General features: G+C 37.9%; 1 protein-coding gene across 2 annotated transcripts in view; it reads left to right on the plus strand.

Moving 5' to 3' along the window:
• Positions 1–7938, plus strand: part of ATAD2B (ATPase family AAA domain containing 2B) — a 152359-nt gene extending 144421 nt beyond the window's left edge. For both annotated transcript variants that reach the window (XM_059079156.2, XM_059079157.2), the window contains exons 26-28: positions 1172–1299; positions 1611–1739; positions 4531–7938. In XM_059079156.2, coding sequence (XP_058935139.1) covers positions 1172–1299; positions 1611–1739; positions 4531–4572 — 299 coding nt within the window. In that variant the 3' untranslated portion in view covers positions 4573–7938. The remainder of the gene's footprint in view (positions 1–1171; positions 1300–1610; positions 1740–4530) is intronic.
• The last annotated feature ends 13732 nt before the right edge of the window (positions 7939–21670 follow it).

A 21670-nucleotide genomic window follows, 5' to 3' on the forward strand; every position in this document is an offset into this window, starting at 1 on the left:
ATGTTGTGTAAAAGCTTTACCTGAAGCTTTCATTTGTAACTGTCAGCAATTTAACCTCGTGTAGTGGTTCCTAATTCAGGTTCTTGGGCCTCTAGAAGTCCATGGATATAATAATGAGGATCCATATGGTCTTAACAAAACTCCTAGCATATATTAATTGAACTATAAATAAAGGCTTTCACTCTAAAGGCTTTCTGAAATATAAAATTTCTCTGGTATATCAGGATATATGTTTTTGAAGGCGACATTTTGGTTCATGTATTATTTATCTATATAGCAGGCATTGAGGAAAAGGAATTGTTTAAAGACTTGGGACCAAGAGGGCTAATGCAGGAGGGAGGAGGAAGGGTCTCCTTAGTGGCCCTGAGCATGGGCCAGGTCCTGTATAAAGTTCTGAACCAGTCCAAGTTTGTCCCTGTGTTCCTCCCCCCTCAGCCTCCTCCAAGAGCGCTCCTGCTTAGGGAGCGTAAGGCTTGATGGCTTAGCTGCCCTCCCTACCCATCAGGGTGCCTGGCGCTGTCAAGTTACACTCAGTGACCTCACAGTTTCTCTTTTTTCAGCGTGGCTGTTCTCAGCAAGATGTTGGGAGGAAAGTAATTAGATTACACTAATACACTCTAAGGTAGTAGGAAGGGACACTAGACCTTTTGCATTTTTTAATGGGTTTATATTTTTAAGAGAAAATTTTGTGTAACACAGGCAGTATAACAGAAAAGTAAGACATTTCAGGCAATGTTGAAGAAAATGTTTTGCATGGGGAGGCAAATATGAGGCAGGTTGGCCTCACTTTGTGTTAGTGTCTGCTTTTCTAGGTTGTTTCCTTTCTTCTAGTTCTGAGAGCTCCCAAATTTTAAAATGATTATCATACAGAGAGTGAAGACAGTTTATAAGTAACTGCTTAGAGCTGCAGATTACTCTTATCTTCCTTTTAGGGGATATGTTTGTTAAGATGATATTCTGGTATGACTTGGCTTTCATAGTTGTGGTCTAGTTCTCTTTAATCTGTGTTGCTTAGTCTTACCCCCCGTCAAAAAAATCATTTATTATTTAAAGAATTACACCCTTATTCCAAAAGGATTTGTGGTGGGTAAAAGAATGTATAATTGTTTGTCTGATTTTTCTTAACTTTTATTTGCTGCAGTGCTTTTTTTTTTTTTCCCCCCAATTGTAGGTGCTTCTAAAGTAAAGAAATATCGTAAGTTAATTTTAGAGCAGGCAAAAACAACAAGCCTGGAACTGGTTCCAGAAGAGCCATCTGAGCCTGTGCCACCTCTTATAGTTGATCATGAGAGATTGAAGGTAAGCTTAGCTCTTCCCAGGCAGTTTTAAATGAATGGAAATAAAGCTAGTTTTGATAATCTTTTGCTTTAACCTGGGAATATAAGTACTTTAGGGCTTCTAATGAAAAAGAGTTGTGTGTGTTTTGAGGGCTTTAGAAATATGAGAATGTTCTTGGTAATAAACTAAGCCTTGGAATCTTCTAAACTCAGGTGTCACTATTACACCATATAGCATGTGATGTCTGTTGCCTAGCATTTGAGTGGAACCGTTTCAGTTTGAACAATGAAATCAAATTTCATTTTATTCTTTTTTCTTTTAATTTTTCTTAGAAATTGCTTGATTTGTTGGTAGATAAAAGCAACAATCTGGCAGTTGATCAACTTGAGAGATTATATTCTCTTCTTAGTCAGTGCATCTACCGTCACCGTAAAGATTATGACAAATCACAACTTGTAGAGGTGAGTGCTTATTAGTTCATCTGTGGAATAAACAAATATGTGCTTTTACTTGTCCCAAAGAAAAGAGGGGAAAAAAAGTTATTTTAGTCTAAATTTTTCACCAAGTAACTGAAGAGTGGTTTGAAGATTTAAGATTAGAAGAATCATTAAGAGTTACAAAAATATGCTCTTGGTACCATTTTGTCTCAGGGCAGAAGTAATCTGGGATTCTTTGTTTATCAAAACACAGAGGTTCATGGTTGGCAAATACACAGATTAGCATGTCACAGTTCTCCCCTCCCTTACTTATCACTGAGTTGACCAATTAAGCATATCACTTTGGCCTATTGAACGTGAGCATGGCCTCACAGTCCATGTTACCGCTGCTCCCTAGGCAGCCACTACTGGTTAAAAGGAGTTGGCGTGGGCCATGAGACTTACTGGCCACCCTATTAATGATTGGAAGAGAACTTAAGAGTCATCTCATTTAATCAGATCTAGTCCTGTGAAATAACCACATGAAGGAGTGGTTGTCCTTGTGTTTAGATACTTTAGAGGTGAACCATTCGCTTTCTGGACAACTCTGGGCCATAAGAAAGTTTTTTATGAATATGAGCTTATATCTCTTATTCATATAATTTACATGATTAAGTCACACTTCTTTTTGAGGTCACCTGAGCAAATAAAATGAATAAGACAAAAGTCTCTGCTCTCAAGTAGTATTTCTAGTATGTTAAAGATTTATGTGTAGAGGATGTGACTATTTTGCATGTGTAATAAAGAATATAAGCATACCTTGCTTTATTGCTCTGTGAAGGTATTGCGTTCTTTGCAAATTGAAGGTTTGTGGCAACACCGCCATTTTCCAGCAGCATTTGCTCACTTCGTGATTCTGTGTTAACATTTTGGTAATTCTTGCAATATTTCAAGCATTTTCATTATTGTACTTGTTAAGGTGATCTGTGATTAGTGATCTTTTTTTAAAAAAAAATAAATTTATTTATTTATTTATTTACTTATTTATGGCTGTGTTGGCTCTTTGTTGCTGCACGCGGGCTTTCTCTACTTGCAGCGAGCAGGGGCTACTCTTCGTTGTGGTGCACGGGCTTCTCATCGCGGTGGCTTCTCTTGTTGCAGAGCATGGGCTCTAGGCATGCGGGCTTCAGTAGTTGTGGCCCGTGGGCTTCAGTAGTTGTGGCTCACAGGCGCTAGAGCGCAGGCTCAGTAGTTGTGGCGCACGGGCTTAGTTGCTCTGTGGCATGTGGGATCTTCCCGGACCAGGGCTCAGACTCATGTCCCCTGCATTGGCAGGTGGATTCTTAACCACTGTGCCACCGGGGAAGTCCCTGTGATTAGTGATCTTTGATGTTATTGCAAAAAGATTATGACTCGCTGAAGGCCCAGATGATGGTTAGCATTTTTTAAGAAATTTTTAAAGCATTTTTAAAATTAAGGTGTGTACATTGTTCTTTAGACATAATGCCATTACACAATATCGTGTAAACATAACTTTTGTATGATCCGGGAAACTAAATAATTTGTATGATTTACTTTATTTGCTTTCGTCTGGAACGTAACATCTCCGGGGTATGCCTGTATTGGACTTGAATCAAAGCAAGAGAGCATTTAAAAGTTACTTTGTAATCACATTTTTATGAGTCACATTTTTACGAATCTATATACTGACCTTATACAATATATAGAAATAACAGAAATAAAAACATCATCCATATCCCACCATCTAGAGGAAACTAATCAGCGTTAATCTTTTAGAATACCTTCCATCCTTTAAAAATGTCTAGGTATACATAATGTGTATAAAAGTGTGAATATATATTTTAAAATTGGGATAGTATTGGATATTGTATTTTATAACAGAACTTTTCTCCTACTCAGTAACATGATGAAACATTTAGCAGAAGTAATTTTGATTGGTCATTTATAAGAACTTTTTGATCAGATGATAATCTGTTAGTATGGCCTGTTAGTTCTGTAGAGAGGTAGGATATAATTTCTTTGGAGTTGTTTAAAGATGGAAGGGAAAACCAAATGTCTTAGATGTATTTGACATTTGCCCATCTGAATGTAATGTGTGGGGTAGAGTTCTTTACTTTTAAAAAATTCTAGAACTTCTTTGTTCACATGCTTGACATTTGATTAGCGTGAATGGATTGAATACTCTTCAGCAGCTGAAACATCTTGCAGTATGGGTCTTGGAACCCTGTAATCTAGGGGTCTCATTTAGGAGAGAAGGAATCTATAGCAGAATCACCAGTGAGTGGCATTCCTGGTGTTGATGGCATCGACTCTTTCTGGCTTTTTTTTTTTTTTTTTTTTAATTTCAGCTGTGACTGAGGTGAGTAGCACTGGGAGCAGGGTGCGTTCTACTTTGGGTGCAAGGTTTATTATACTGTATATACATTCATTGTGCTTTGGGAGTCAGTCGAATATAATGAGTCAGGAAGGGTGCAGGCTCTGGAGTGAGGCTTACCTGTATTCAAATCCTGACTCTGCTGTTTTTAGCTGGCAGATTCCTTCTACATGTAAATTTCTTAGTACAGTATCTGGCACAATAAGTACTCATTGTTGCTAGCATCATCCTCATTAGCCTAAATGTAAAATAGGAGGCATTTGGAAGTGTCTAGGGCAGATAGTCTTACACAGTAGCTATGGTACTGTAATCAGGAGTATATTGAAAGCTTAACTTTGTATCTAAAATTCTTTATCTAGAAAGTTAACTTGAAGTGAATTTTTCTGTAATGCGTTTGTCTTTCCTTTAATATTTAACGTGTACTTTTTTCCCCCCTTATAGGAGATGGAAAGAACAGTTCATATGTTTGAGACATTCCTATGAACCTTTCAAGAAGAGTGGTTTATCCTCTCCCATCTGCTCCTGCCAGAGCAGTCTTCTGAGCCATTCAATTTCAAATTGCACCAATTATGTGCAGAGCCTTGGTGTAAAGTGCTCTCTCACTCATTCTTTCTCTCTGTTGAATTTGGTGCTATTGTCTCAGGTACCTGAAACCAACCAGCCTACAAGAACCAAACAGAACTTCAGAAACATGTTGTATTTTCCACAAATAAAAAAATACAACCCCACAGATTGGAGATTTTGGTGCTACAGAAACTGCTCTCACTTCCGCTCCTCCTTTTGTGCGCTCTCTTTTGGAGACCTCTCTTAGGGAGCAGGCCAGCAAACACGAGGAAACGGGATGGGGCAGTTCTAAGTGTGTTGAATTGTTTAAACAGTGGGCAACCTGTACCCCCCCCCCCGCGCCCCCCTTTCATCATATTTGTTTTTATTTTTTCTTCTGGGTAACGGACTGAAGCCTGTTTTAAAGTTGGCTATGGTATATTCTGGTGGGAAACTGAAGAAACTGGATAAAATTAGATTAGGCTCTTTAGAACTGCCTTTAATGTGCCTTTTTATTCAAGAAAGATAAGGCTAAACAAGGATGGGCTTACTTGTAGCAAATGAATTAGAACATTTTCTTTGGTCACAACCCTGAAAGTAAGTTTTGATACTCTGTATCATTAAGAGGCAACCAGTGTTTTGGTATAAAATGCCTATCTTGTTTTCAAAACTCGATCAAGACAGTGGTTAAGCCACATAATATACTAAAATGGTAAGTTTTCCTGTATGGTCCGTTTCTGTTTAAGAAACATATAATAAAAGAACAACAATAAAAAATGCGCAGTCCATCAAAAACCACACACCCGTTTTGGTATGGATGACAATGATGGTCAGAAAATAGAGTGACATTCTATTTTCTTCTGTCAATGGCAGTTTAATAGTTATTCATGTTTGAGTTCCCCGAGAAGAACGATTTTCATGTATAATAAATTGTTACAGTTTTGGTTTAAAGCCAGGACTTGCCAAATGGACAGAAAAGAGAGGAATTTGTCAGAAGTTCCATAAAATTCATTTTCTATATGCATAGTTGCAAGTGAGCTCTGGTATGGTCCTTGAATAACAGTATTAATGTTTAAATCCCTTATCATAAGCTTACCTTCACAATTATTCATTTTGATTGGAACCTGTTTTGGATCTTCTTAAGCGATTTCTGTGACTTGTACTTATCTAAAATTAATGGGTTACTAGTTTTACAAAAACTTTCTACAAATTCAGAGACACAGTCTAGGCAGTTGCAAAGAGACAAAGGGAGTGCAGTGACATTTTTTATCAGATGATTTTTAAACAAAAAAGTAGAAAATTTTGACAAGTTTTCTTAATATCTTCATTCATTATAGCTGTTAGCTGCAGGTGTGTCTTTACAATATATGCAACACATGTAGTTTGGGTTTTAATTAGAGCAAACGGTCTTGGACTACTGCAGAGATAATGAGCTACCTCAGCTTTTTTGTATTTTAGTTACCAACAGTGTCTACAGAGTTCTGTATTCACTTTGCCACCGTTTACATGCTGAAGCTAAGGTACTTGTCTCCTCGTCTCTGGCTTTGTAGGGTGCCGGATGCCAGCGCAGAAAGCACACTTTGGCCAAGGCTACTGCAGTAATCTGAAGTGCTTCTTTGCATTTACATTAACATTTTATGCCTTCTAATTCTAGTTTAATTTTTAAATAATGCCACTTGTTTTCTTTATACCTAGGAAGTTTTCATAATATTCAGTTAGTCATATATAATTCAAGATACTACCCATGTAGACACACTGTATTTTAAGGTGGGCAAGTGCGATTAACGATGAACCAATTTTAAAGGGGAGGTTATTTGAAACCTCTAATTTGATTATTGGGAGGATTTTCATGCTTACTTTAGTATTTATTACCATCATACCAGTTCAAGCTATTTTACAGTCTAATACATTAGCATTTTGTATTTTGATGGAAATTGTTACAGAATTTAAAGATTTGATGAAATAAGATGTAGCAGATTTTTTGTAGCAAGTTTCTGGTAAAAGGGTTTTTTGCAAGTCTCAGGTTCTTGCTGCACTATTTTTCTTTAAATATTTATTCCAGTTACTCTAATTCAGAAGCATTCTGTTCAAGTAACAGCAGCACTTGTGAATGGAAAAAAAAATGCACATGTTCTTAGTAGTTTACTAAATTTGTACAAGTTAATTAAGATTTTAGCCATCAGTGAGTTTGACAAGGGAAATTTATTTCTGTTTAGCATTAAAATGCTTCCAAAAGATCAAGTTTTTTAATTTTAACCTTGATATAGATGGAGAAATAGGAGGCAACCTCAGTATGATAGGAACTGCCACTTTGAACAGTTTAGGTCTTAAAGAGAAAGCCAATCTAATGCCAAGGGGAGAAAAATGAGCTGAAATTGTACCAACTCCTCTGGCCCCCTTCCCCCCCCCACACTATACCAGTTTTTCTTATTTTACAGATATCTGGTGGTTCTATAGTTTAAAGCAGCTTGTGAAATTATCCAAGTGGACTCAATTTTGTTTACCTTTCTGTAAGTTCTTAATTTTTGCCGTATAGCATTGGCAAAAATATGTACAAATTGACCTCTGTTCTTATTTCCTATTGTGAGCATTATAAATGATAAGCTCCTGTGTAAAACCTTGCTCTCAGATCACTAAAATATGTATCACGGCACAGCCCAACAATAGTTAATGCTCAGCTGTGGGGACCATAGGAGCCTTTCGAAGATGATGGAACCGCACTAGGGTTGAAACTGATGGCTGTGGAGTTAATTGTGTTTTTGAGCTTGAATCTCACCTGTGATTAATTATTATTATTTTTTTAATGTCCTTTCATGACTTGATTTTTCTCATATGCCAATGTATTTGTAGGTTTACTGGATTTTATTTTTAGGGAGTGGGGTGGTAATATCTTCCCATTTTTTGATTAAGTTGGTTCAGCTATGGTGCTATTCAGTAGGTATCTTCAGTGTCAGGTCCCGTAGCTGAATGCCATTGTTATTATAATTATTATTTGTAATCACATTGTAAGCTTGAATTTGGACTTGTACCTACATCTTTTGTATTTTGTACATTTGGTTATTTAGACTTTGGGAGTCCTCTTTGGTTTCAGTCATGTGTGTCTACTTTGCAGATTAAGTAGACGTCATCAACTATGGTCTGTTTTGGGTTTGTAGTTTAATTTAGAATTGTGTTAAGTTGATATTTTGCATTTGACTTCATTTTACATTAGTTTGAAATAAATTATTTAATTTTTGAATTCTGGAATTTTGAACATTTACTGTAATTTGTAATATAACTGCTGTGAAATACTTGAATAAAGATGACAAGAAAAACATGTCTTTCTTTAGCTTAATTATGATTACTGTTGGCTGCAAATGCAATGCTACTTTTCTAGCTGAACTCATTGTTTTGTAGCTAGGGCGTATTGATGTTTATTAATTAAGCACGCCAAAAATCTTGTTATATGGTTCTTTTAGATTTTAGTAGCCCTCAGTATTTTTTATCTAAAAGTTTTTCTGTTGAGAAAGTGTGGTTTTAACTTCAGTTGCAGATTGTCTAAAAGTCGTTGTATAGAAGCAAATGGATTACTTCTGAAATTTGTTTTTTTAATTGGAAGACTATGCTACAATAGACGATCAGGTGGTATGTTTCACTTATTCTATAGTGTTTTCTCTTTAATCAGGTATTATCAGTGTATTTTGAACAATACGTAGAATTTAAATGTGGAGAGAGATTTCATATCAGAATTTTGAGGGGCTTGTTGCTTTAAGTGAATAGAATGTTCTTGGCTTTAGATTGCCCATGTTTCTGCTGTCTGCCATGAGACACCTTTTCATGTCCCAAGATTATTATACTAATCTTCCTCTATATAAATCTTTAATTTTCTTTTTTTCCTTTTTTTTTCCACAGTAAAAAGGAACTGTTTGAATTTGAGTAAGACTTTGTTTTTCTTGGTTTTGCAGGTTATATAATTTTTACTTTTTACTTTTTTAAAAAATATTCATTCATTTACCTATCTATTTTTGGCTGCATTAGGTCCCAGCAGCGGCACACAGGATCCCTCATTGCAGTGTGCAGGCTTCTCTCTGTTTGTGGTACATGGGCTCCAGAGCACGTGGACTCTGTAATTGTGGCATGTGGGTTCAGTAGTTGTGGTGCATGGGCCTAGCTGCCCCGCGGCATGTGGGATCCCAGTTCCCTGACCAGGGATCAAACCCACGTCCCCCGCATTGGAAGGCGGACTCTCAACCACTGGACCACCAGGGAAGTCCCTAATTTTTACTCTTGATCGTCTGTATCAAAAGACTGGTAATGATAAACCTGGGAAACAGATTTTTTTAAACCTTTATCTGGGGCTTCCCTGGTGGCGCAGTGGTTAAGAATCCGCCTGCCAATGCAGGGGACATGGGTTCGAGCCCTGGTCCGGGAAGATCCCACATGCCGCGGAGCAACTAAGCCCTTGCGCCACAACTGCTGAGCCTGTGCTCTAGAGCCGTGAGCCACAACTACTGAGGCTGCATGTCACAACTACTGAAGCCCATGCACCTAGAGGCCGTGCTCTGCAAGAAGAGAAGCCCACGCAGCACAGCAAAGAGTAGCCCCTGCTCGCTGCAACTAGAGAAAGCCTGTGTGCAGCAACAAAGACCCAATGCAGCCAAAAATACATACATAAATAAATAAATTTATTTAAAAAATAAAGCTTTATCTGAATAGCTTAGAGAGTTTATAATTGCATTTGAGTCTCAGTCAAGTTTTGAGGGCTCCAAGGATGAAGCTGGGTTTATGTATCCAGTTTGAGTTTCCATCGGACTCAAAACTACAGTAAAGTGAGAGACTAAGTGCCTACTTCATTTTATCCCTATGCCTAAACACCTGAAAAATTACCTCTTGGCTATTTTTTAAAATACAAATTCCCTCTCTTACCCACACAGTCCTATGTCTGTTATGTCCTAGGCACTATGTTAGACATATGTGATACACAGGTGACATATTCTCTATCCTTAAGGAGCTTATAGTCTGCTAGGGGCGGTTGGTACAGATACTAGTAGTAATGATTCAGTGGGTTAAGGGCTGTAATAGAAGGAACACAGTGTTGTTCAGAGTTCTAAGAAGGGTAATTCTGTTTAGGAATGGAGGCAGTGAGGGAAGCCTTCCGAGGGACCTGGCATTTTATTTGCCCTTTGCCTCTACCTGGCTTTTCTATAGTCTAGTCCCACTTTAGCAAAACTTTTTCTTAGTTTCTTGTGACCCTTTATATTATATCGTATCACTTTCACCACCTGGAGTATTTTTATCTGTTGAAATCTTGCTCATATTTCAGGAGTGGGCCTAGATTCTACACCAATAAATCTCCCGTACGGTATCATTCATCCTCGGAACTTAGCTGTATTTTGTACTGTGTAACGTAGTAAATTACTAGTGTTATGTAAATCTTAGTAATTTATTCACGTGGGAAAGGGGATACAAAAGAAGTATTATATTTTATATTCCTTGTAGGAATTTAAAACAATGCTGGACACATAGGAAATGCATAATTCTTTTTGGTTTAATTGACATAGAAAGCTGAAACTTATCTAAATCATCCTTTCATAGATTCAACAAATACACAGTAAGTGCCTACTTATGCCAGGCACTGTTGCAGGAGTTGGAAATAAAGCAGCAAAAAAAACCCAAACAAACAGAAAAAGTCCCTGTCTTCATGGAGCTTAAGTTCTTTTAGATGTATTGTGCCAGATTTCTGTCATGATTGATCAGGGTTCAAACTATTTTTTTAAAGTGTTCTTTCTTTAAGCATTGCATGAAGCATTTTGTTAAAAATTTGCCAAGAACTCTCCTTTTCCCTTTTTGCTTTTCTTATATTTTCCATCTTATGAATAAAACCATATCCATCAGTTATCCAAATCCTGTCATCCTAAATTTTATCCTCTTGATGGTGCATCTCATTCTAATCATGCAGCATATTTTGTTGATTTTTTTCTCCCTCTAAACTTGTCAAATATCCATCACCCCTTCTCCATCTTCATTGCAGCTGACTTAGTTTGGGCACTAATCCTTTAGTTTGGACTAGTGTAAAAGTCATCAGTTTGAGGGAAAGTAAACATGGGCAAGACATTGTGTCTATCTTCAATGAGATTGTTATATCACATTTACTAGGTGGCAGGGACTGTTCTGAGTATTTCACAAATACAGATAGAAACTGTTTAATCCTATGAGAACCTTATGAGATATGTTATTATTATCCTCATTTTACAGCCCAGGAAACTGAGACATAAAGTAATTCGTCCAAGGTCACACAGCCAGGATTCAAATGCAGGCAGTCTGGCTCTAGAGTTGATGCTCTTAATCACTATGCTTGACTTCTTGTATGGGTAGACGGACACACGAATGTCATTTCAGTATAACATGGCATGTGTTACAGTTGAGTTCTGCATGAGGCACTATAGGTGTATAGAGGAGGAGCATGTAGCCCAGCCTCAGAGAAGCCTTCCTGAGAAACCTGCTGCCTGAGCTGAGGCCTCAGGATAGGAAAGGCCTCCCAGACAGAAGGAGCTGCAGAAGCACAGACTGAGAAGTGAACTAGCGTGACAGCTGCAGGGAGAGTGCAAGCAGTTCCGTGTCACTACAGGTCAACATTTATTTAACAAGTTAATTTGAGCAACTGCCACTTGCCAAGCACAGTTCTTGGCATTAGCGTTACAGCTGAGGACAGGACAGCAAGGTCCTGCTTCTCTTGGAGCTTAACAGTTCAGCGGGCAAAGAGTAAACAAGATGTTATCTGGTAGTGGCCAATGCCTGGGTGACAGTATGTGTACTGGCATTACCCTGTAGTAGTAATAGCAAACATCTGCGTGTTAGGTACCATTTTAAGAATTAACCATTTAATTATCACAGCAATTATATGAGGTAAGAACTGTCATTGGTTCTGCTTAACAGAAGGGGAAACTGAAATAACTAGTTGGTTAAGCAACTTGCCTGAGGTTACACAGCTAATGAGTGTTAGCTGGGGTTCTGTCTTGTGTCGCTTCAGAGCTTGGATTCTTATCTGTCATTAAGGTGAAAGAGAAATTCACTTGCCCTTATTCAAGTTTTTCTCCCCTATTAATAAACATTTTTTAAACTACAAAATACTACAGAGAATAATATAGTGTGCAAATATATTCCCACCATCCAGAATTAAATGCTGACAGTTTTCCATAATTGGTTTTCTTTTTTTAAAGAAAAAAAATTCTGGATAAGGTTGAAGTTCCCTTTCTACTCCTCCCCAGTCCCATTCCTTTACTTTCTTCCCCAGAGGGAGCCACTTTGATGCCTTTGATGAACATCTTTCTTGTCTGTGTTTTTAATTTATTATTTGCGAAGGTAATAGTATGGGTGCTGAAGCCAGACTGAGTTTGAATCCTAGGTAGGTCCATTCTTGGCTGTGTGACCTTCTGCAAGTTATTTTACCTGTCTGCACATCAGTCTGTTTGTAACATGGAGGATAATGATAGCACTAAGCCCACGATGGTTATTGTGAGGATTATGTATTTGAGTCAACATATGTAAAGCACTTGGAACAGTACCAGGCACATAGTAAATGTTCAATAATTCTTAGTCTTTACTGCTCTGATGATACAAGTATTACATTTGTATGTACCCATAAAAATGGTTTCGGTTTTAAAAAAATGTATGTAAATGGAATTATTTTACATCTTGCTTTAAAATTTATTTTTAAATTGGAGATGCAGATATGTAGTTTAAAGAATAAAGTAGGTCTAGAAGCCTTGTTATACAAACTAGCAATCCCCTGATTTCCACTTCTCCCCACAAAGAGAAAGTCTCCCCACAGCCAATTGTTTTCAGCACCTGAAACTAATTATTTGGTATGCATCTCTGTATTTCTACGTAATATTCTTATATGGCTGCTTTTTTATTTTCCAGTTTTTGCTGTCCCCTTTTGTTTTCCCACCCTGGAAGGGGACAGTCACACCTGCCACCAACATACACCCACACTTTTTGTTTTCCTATCCTCCCAGCTGGTTACCATTTTCATTAAATCATTATTCAGTATTTACATTATTGTAACTATGTAAAAACTATTGACAGCTGAGCTATTTAGTATATTATTTTCCTTTCCTGTACACTTGTTGGTTAATAAGTCTTTGTTATTATTTGCCTAGTTTTCTATGTATTAACCACAACTGGTCTGCAAATTCATACCCAGTAGTCCAACTCTCTTTTTGGTATCTTCAAACAAATAAGGTATGCTAGTGTTTCATCTTCTTGAGAAAATGTCTCCTGGAGCGTTCTAACCTTTTCCAAATTTGCATTGGCATGTAGCCATTTTCTTGGGACCTTATTCACTACCATCCTTTGCCTTTCTCTTCTTATTGTCATTTGTATCCTGTGTTGCTGGTGAGAAGTCCAATGTTTTTCTGATCCTTGACTCATTTTCCTGATATTGTTTTCCTTTCCCAAAGCTTTTAGAATCTTCACTCTTTCCCTAATGTTCTGGAATTTCACAGACATGTCTGGGCTAGAAATGTCTGTGGGCTAGAAATCTGTGGGCCTCTCTACTCTGCAAACTCATGTCCTCATGTTCTGAGAAATTTTCCCGAGTTATTTCTTTATAATTTGCTCAGCTTTGTTTTCTTTGTTCTCCGTTTCTAGAACTACTGTTACTCAGATATTGGCCCGCCTAGACTGTTCTCTAAATTCTGTAATTTCCTTTCAGATTTTTATTTCTATATTTAATTTTTTTTAAAGCTATTTTGTTCCCTTGTTTTTTTAAAAGTATCATTTTGTTCTTGTTTCATGGATGCAAAATCAGCTCATCTCTCTGAGGATATTAATAACTACTTTTTCTTCCTTAGTTTTTCTTCTACCTGCATAGACTCTTTCCTCCAAGTTGCTTTTCTTCTTTGTTTTAGCCCCTGTTTAGTATTGCAGCCTTTTTTCAAATGTTTTGCAATTCTTTGCTATCTGTTCCTATTTAAGAGTGGGAGACTAACAAGCCACTTTCAGAACATAGGGAAAGTCTCTCCAGATAGGAGTGTAACAGCCTTCTCTGGGAAATACCATCAGCCCAACAGGAAAAAAGCGAAAGATAATAACATTGGGGGTTCCTTTATGAAACCGTCTAGCCAGAGCACCTGCCGGAGCTGTATGGATTAGAACTAATAAATACAAAGTTGGATAAATGTAGGCTACTTTAATATTCTCTATTCTTTCAAGAACTGACCCTGAAACTGGTTTTGTTGGTTATCCCAACAGAAGTCTCTTAGAAGGAATGCCTTCGTTTTTAGATTATTTTTACAGATCATTTTGAGATTTTTGAATAATCATTTGTACTCCTTTTGTTTGCTCCCATCTTTGCCCTCCTAACCTCATTTTCCTTTCGTTAGGCCAGTGTATTAGCTACAAGAAATCAGAGGGAATTAAAGTGTTCTATGGAAGATTTTGCACTGGGGGCTTTTCCCCCCCTTCAGGAGCAACAGTTATCTTCAGACTGAGTGCATGGAGGTGATGGAGTCAGGCTTTTTCCTTTTCTTTGACTCCTATTAACGCCAACTGTTTTCCTGACAGCACCTCTTGTTCCAGAATCAGAAATGATTGGTCTGTGTAGGACCATTTGGGCTAATAGTCCTACCATTTGACGAATGGCTAATGTGGAAGGTCTGAAAGGTCACACACTAAAAGTCATGACACCCTGATTTTCTTACTGGAATTTTCTTTCTGAAATGCTGTCTATCTAGAACTCTTTCGGGTCAGTGTTTTGATTAACAGAAGAAGCATAGCTTCAGGGAAAGAAGTCTCATATTAGCTAATCCTCTCCTCCTCATCCCCGATGAGTTTCAATCCAAGAAAGATGAAAGAAGCCTGGACTGGAGAAAAAAAGGTGAGTAAAGCAGAAAAACGTTTCGTGTTTTTCTTACATATGATATGTCTTTTACAAGTTAAACAAAAAGTTGTCTTGGCTTTTCCCCCACTAGCCATTTACTGGAGATAAGGAAGTTAGGATGTGACGATCCCATCCAGGTATCCGTTACAGCAGTGTGTTTAATATCACACAGCATTGTGGATTAATCACTAGTGAGTTGCTAACAAAGTTCTGAATTTAATAGGCCAACATTTTTGGGGGTTGTAATGGTTTTGGGAGGTAAGGGTCAAAAAGTCAGTTTGGAGGGCTGTGAGTAGACTTGTTTAGAATTAAAGCTATATATATACATATATATGTGTGTGTGTATATATATATATATATGGAAGTATAGTGGAAGATAAAGCTGTGTGTGTAGTTTGGGGTCTTGTTATGGAGGACTAGGCTTAAGATATTTGTACTTTATCATGTGACAATCCTTGAACATTTTTGAACAACACCATGGCATGTTGAAAATGGAACTTTAGAAATATTAATTTGACAGATACATACAAAATAGAAAATTTCTTTCTTCAAGATATGTTGACTGCCTGTCATATGCCAAGTAAGTGCTAGACACGGGAGTTAAAAAGCTAGGTAAAACAGTCCCTGCGTTGGAAATAAATATTCAGTAGAAGATGACATAGTAAGAGGAAAAAAATGTTTTAAATTAGGTAAGTGCAATGATAATGGTTTTAGCTTAGGTGCCATTGGAGCATAGAGGAAGGGAACTCAACTCACCTAGGAATTCATAGGAGGTTCTTCAGGTGGATATGATATTTTAACAGCATCTCAAAAAGTGAAGGAATACATGCAGTAAAAAACTGGAGGAGAACATTCCAGGAAGAGGGAACAGTATAACAAAGGTATGGAGACAGAGGCAAACATGTTAAGTTCAGGCAACTATGGGCACTTCTAGTTTGCTCTTTCTAAAGCAAAGTAAAGAAAAAAATAGTATTAGAGGCTAACAAGGACTTTATATGCCTTTCTTGTATTCCAGGTAAGGGATGCTGCAGGCCTGAACTTGGGAAGTTGAGAAAGAGACAGTTTGCGGAAAATGTAGAGTGATTGTATTTTGGGGATGAGGATAAAAGAGGAGCCTGGAATTGCTCTTAGGTTTTGGCCTGGGTAAGCAGATAGATAGCTGAGAATGAACAGGAGAGAATAGCACATCTGGGGTGAATGCAGTATTGGACATTTTGACATCCAGGTCCAGCAGACAATTAGATAAATACATCTGAAGCTTGGGAGAGTTCAGAGCTGGAGACTTGTGGGGTTATAGCTTCCATAAGTGTTATTCAAACTGTGAGTGTGAATCAGACCACTTAGGTGGTGCTTCAAAGCAGAATGAAAATGGTACACAGAGGAACAAAAATGTATAAACAGCACTAGAGGATGTCTCTTACAAAGGAGACTGATCCTACCTTCTCAAAAGCAGCACTACCAAAAGAGTGGTGTTACCAAACTGAAGGAGAAAATTTTATATTTAAAATGGACAGCAGTATCAAATGCTCCAGTGGAGACCAATGAAATATATACTAAAACATTGCCAGTAGATACGACAGTTTGGTAATCTTTGTTGTTTTCAGGAAAAAGGGAAGAAGTGAGAGCATAACTAGAGAGGTACACAGGGTTGAGGAAAAGATTTTGATAAAAGTGAAAAAGACTGAGCATGTTATACACTGAAGGAATGGAGATGATGGTAGCAGTGGTGGAAGTAGCTAACATTTATTGAAAAGGTGCTGGATTCCAGGTCCCCTTCTGAGGGCTTTGCACCTGTTAACTCATTTACTCTTCACATCAACCCTATGAAATAGATACTGTTTTCCTCATTTCACTGATGAGGAGAGTTAATCACAGAGACTGTTACTGATACATGACTGACAGCTAGTCAAGAGCAGAAAGAGAATTTGAACCCTGGGATTCTGACACAATAGCCCAGTTACTTACCATTATCCTGTATTGCCTCAATAGAAAGGTGGAGGTCGAAGATTTGGAAGAGGTGATAATTAATGGATCAAGATTTCAGAGAAGATGGGGATGGGGATAAAATCAGAAACATAGGTGGCAGTGTTGGTCTTGAATAAGAGGAAGGATTTTTTATTCTTGAAGACCAGAAACTGCGGGTACAGATGGACGTGGTAAGTTTGGGGACTGGATAGGATATTGCGAAGCTTAGGAAATTAATACCTGAATGTGTCAAACTTTTCCTATCAAATATTTATGTATGTATTGATTTTATACCTTTTTATTATAAAACATAACAGATACCGAAAATTGCTTAAAACAAATGTGTAGCTTATCATAAACTGTTACAAGATGTAACCACCACCCAGGTAAAGAAAATAACACTTTGTCAGCCAAGCCAGAAGCTTTCCATCTGCTCCATTCCAATTAACACCCTCTTTTTCTCCCCAAATGTAACCACTATTCTAACATTTATGCTAATGATGTTTTTGCCTTTCTTATAGTTTTATCACCTGTGTGTATTTCTAGACATTTAAGTTTTTCCTGCCATTTTTTCCTTTTATCTTTAAAATATCTTAATCTACAGATTCCTCCTCCTTCTCTTTTTTCCTTGTCATTAGTTTGTTGAAGAAACCAGTTTTGACCTGTTGAATTTCCCAGAGTCTGGATTTTGCTGATTGAATCCCTTTGGTTAAGCTAACATGTTTGTTTGTCCTCTGTATTTCCCATAAATTGGTGCTTGGATCTAGAGCTGTGCTGTCCGATATGGTAGCCACTAGCCACAGGCGGCTGTTGGGCGCTTGAAAGGTGGCTAGTCCAAACTGAGATATGCTATAAGTGTAAAATGCACACTATTTTAAAGACTAATTTCAAAAATAATATGAAAACATCGTTTTTATATCGATTGTATATTTTAATGATAATACCTTGGCTATATTAAGTTAAATTTATTAAAACATAACTTCCATCTAGTTCTTTTTTCTCTTGTAATGTGGTTATTTGAAAACACATGTGTGGGACTTCCCTGGTGGTCCAGTGGTTGGGACTCCGCGCTTCCACTGCAGGAGGTGTGGGTTTAATCCCCGGATGGGGAATGAGGATCCCGCATACCACACGGCGCAGCCAAAACAAACAAACAAAACGTGTGGCTTGCGTTGTGTTTCTGTCGGATAGCACTAATCTAGAGGCCTCATCAGATTCTGGTTTTATTTTATTATTTTGTGCGAGACTACTTTATAAGTGATAATGAGTGTGTTCTTCTGCTTGGAGGCACATAGTACCTGCTTGTCGTTCTTTTTGTGATGTTAGCAGTAATCGATACTCAACACCTAGATACCTTAATTCATTAGAGTTTGCAAATGGTGAGTTCTAATGAAAGCACTCCTTACTAATTTATTATTGCCTTGTCTATTATCTGATTTTTCAGTAGTGCAAATCATATAGGAAAGGTAGGATTAATGTTTGATTCTTTTAAAAAATTTTCTATTTATTTGGTTTCACTGGGTCTTAGTTGCGGCAGGAGGGCTCCGTAGTTGCAGCTCGCTGGCTCCTTAGTTGCGGCAGGTGGGCTCCTTAGTTGTGGCATGTGATCTAGTTGCGGCATGCATGTGGGATCTAAGTTCCCTGACCAGGGATTGAACCCGGGCCCCCTGCATTGGGAGCACGGATTCTTATCCACTGCGCCACCAGGGAAGTCCCAAGTTTGATTCTTTACCTTTATTAACCAGTTTTAAAAATGAATGATGGGGGCTTCCCTGATGGTGCAGGGGTTAAGAATCCGCCTGCCAATGCAGGGGACACAGGTTCGATCTCTGGTCCAGAAAGATCCCACATGCCATGGAGCAACTAAGCCCGTGTACCACAACTGCTGAGCTTGCACTCTAGAGCCTGTGAGCCACAACTACTGAAGCCCGTACGCCTAGAGCCCGTGCTCTGCAACGAGAAGCCACGACAATGAGAAGCCTGCGCACCTCAATGAAGAGTAGCCCCCACTCACTGCAACTAGAGAAAGCCCGCGCACAGCGAGGAAGGCCCAACACAGCCAAAAATGGAAACAAATAAATTAATTAATTTTAAAAAAATGAATGATGTCCCCATCCACAGGTGAAGAATTTGTTTTCTTGGTATCATTATGAATTCATAGATTTAAGCCTATTTAATATATTTCAATATACTGCCATTATTATGCTTATTCCTGCTAAAATGGTCCAATCTCTGGCCTGTGGGAACCTTTTCAAGTTGGTTCCTGAGTCCTCTGGACAAAACCCTATTATATTAGTCTTTGTTAGCTTTTGATCTCTGTTGTGTCTATAGCACTGTCTCCTCTTTTGTTCCTGATATTGGCAATTCATGTCTTTTCTCTCTTGCCCTCTTTTTTTTCCCCTTGCTCAGTCAGTCTGTTTTTATTCATCTTTTCAAAAAACTAGTTTTAGGTTTCATGGATTTTTCCTACTTTTTCCATTTTCTCTTTCATTTTTCATTTTCCTTCTTCTTTTGTGTTTAGTTTCTTAAACTGAAAATTTAGATTATTGGTTTGAGACTTCTTTTCTAATGTTATCACTTAATGTTAAAAATTTATAAGCACTTCTTTAGCTGCATCCCACACATTTTTGAAATATTGTATTTTTCTTTTCATTCATTTCAAAATATTTTCTATTTTACCTTGAAATTTCCTCTTGACTCCTGGATTATTTAAATGTGTATTGTTTAGTTTGCAAATATTTGGAATTTCCCAGATTTTGTGTTAATGACTTCTCATTTAATTCTGGTGCAGTCAACATAGTCAGTATGATTTTAATTCTTTTAAATTTATTCTGGTTTGTTTAAAATTTGATCTGCCTTCATTAGTGTTTTATGTTGACCTGAAAAAAAAAATGTGTATTCTATTGTCGTTGGATGGAGGGTTCTATAAATTTTAGTTAGATAACATTGGTTGCTCATGTTGTTTAGATCTTCTGTATCCTTGTTGATTTTCTGTCTACTTGTATTAATTACTAAGGGAGAAGTGTTGAACTCCGCAACCATGACTGTAGATTTGTCTATTTCTCCTTTCAGTTCTGTCAGTTTTTGCTTCTTATAGCTTGACCCTCTATTGTTAGTTGTATACACATTTAAAATTGTTATGTTGTCTTGGTGAATTGAACTGCTTATCATTATGTAATATCCCTCTTTATTCCTTGTAATTATCCTTGTTCAGAGTCTTCTTTGTCTGTTATTAATATGGCCACTTCAGTTTTTTTTTTTTAATTAGTGTTTTTATGGTATGTCTTTTCCCATCATTTTACTTTCCTTTGCCCTGGCCTGTCATCTTTTCATATATGGAACTTCCTTCTCCAACAAGAAAGATAGCTCCTTTGTCCTGAATATATGTATTTATTTTCTAAATTCTTAATTACATAAAAGGTAGTTAGATAAGTTAGCCCATACTACCAAAAAAGCCTCAAACCTACTAAGTAGAGTTCAAATTCTGTTTATAGTGCTTTTTGTCTTTAGTCTGAGGGCATATAGTCTAAATACTGTGTTGTTACTTCCGTTAATCTTCTCTACGCCCATCTACTCTGGTTGTGTTATTCTTTGAAATATAGTTAGGTTATTTTGTTTTTTTGTTTGTGTTCAGTTTTAATGTCCCTCTTATTCTTGTTGTTTATGTGTTTTAGTATGTAAAACATTAACATATTTACAAAAGTCATGACTGTGCAAAATAGATCCAGAGAAGTATCGCTGCTCCTATCCCTTCCACTATGGAAGGTAAACAACCTCATTAGTTTCTCTTTATCTGTCTGCTGTATCTTTTGCTAAAATAAAGTTACATGTATATTTTCTTATTTTCCCCCTTTATTCTTACACAGAAGGGAGTTGTTATAGATATTCCTTTGCACATTGCTTTTTAAAAAAAAACAATAGACTTTTGTCTGTGTGCAGTTTTTGGTTTAGAGAAAAATTGAGTGTAAAGTACAGAGTTCCCTTATATCCCCTTACCTACACGCCCCCCATTTTCCCATTATTAACATCTCACATTACTGTGGTACATTTGTTACAATTTATGAGCAAATATAGATACATTATTATTAACTAAGGCCTATAGTTTACATTAGGGCTCACTCTTTGTATTGTACTTTCTATGAGTTTTGACAGACATATAACGACATGTATCCATCATTGCAGTATCATTAGGACTAACTTCACTGCCCTAAAAGTCTCTTGTGCTCCACCTGTACATTCCCTGCTCTCTGCCCAGACAACCACTGATATTTGGAGTGATAGGCTTTGAAGATGGAGGAAGGAGCCTTGAGCCAAGGAATGCAGGCAGCCTCTAGAAGCCGAAAAAGGGAAGGAAAAAAGGTTTTTTTCTAGAGCTCCAGGAAGGAACACAGATCTGTTGACACCTTAATTTTGGCTCATGAGACCCATTTAGACTTCTGACCTCCAGAACCATAATATAATAGATTTGTGTTGTCCTAAACCACCAACCTGTAGTAATTTTTTTTTTTTCCGGTACGTGGGCCTCTCACTGTTGTGGCCCCTCGCGTTGCGGAGCACAGGCTCCGGACAGGCAGGCTCAGTGGCCATGGCTCACGGGCCCAGCCGCTCCACGGCATGTGGGATCTTCCCGGACCAGGGCACGAACCCGCGTCCTCTGCATCGGCAGGTGGACTCTCAACCACTGTGCCACCCGGGAAGCCCTGTAGTAATTTTTTATAGCAGTAATAGGAAACTAATATAGCTCCCTATGTGCACCATGCAGGGGCCGAACTAGCAGGACGTGGGGGTGGTCTCTGCTATAGTTCGGATCTCACAGCCTTTGCTCCACTGATCCTGGTCAGTTCTATGCATGTGCAACTCAGAATCTCATACAGTAATTTAAAGGGCCTCATTCTCCATTCCCTACTCTTTGTGATCTTCTCCCTCACTGTCAGTGTCCCCAAAGCCCCCTTTTCTGCTTATCTGGATAGAAAGAGAAAAAATATCACTGTCACTGCTGCCATGAGGAGGCTGATTCATTACTGAGGCTCACCTGGGTTTGGGTCTGGAGGATGTAGAGAGACCATTTTTCTTCTGAGATTCTGGCTTCCCTAGTGTAAGCTGGGGGATATAGGTGATAAAAGGCAAACCAGGGAACTCACTACTATGTGGGTCATTGTTTGAGTTTTGAATTTCCCACTGAGTTCACATGCTTTGTTTATTTTTCAGAGC

Source organism: Kogia breviceps, chromosome 11, assembly GCF_026419965.1.
Source record: "Kogia breviceps isolate mKogBre1 chromosome 11, mKogBre1 haplotype 1, whole genome shotgun sequence".
Classification (NCBI taxonomy): Eukaryota; Metazoa; Chordata; class Mammalia; order Artiodactyla; family Physeteridae; genus Kogia; species Kogia breviceps.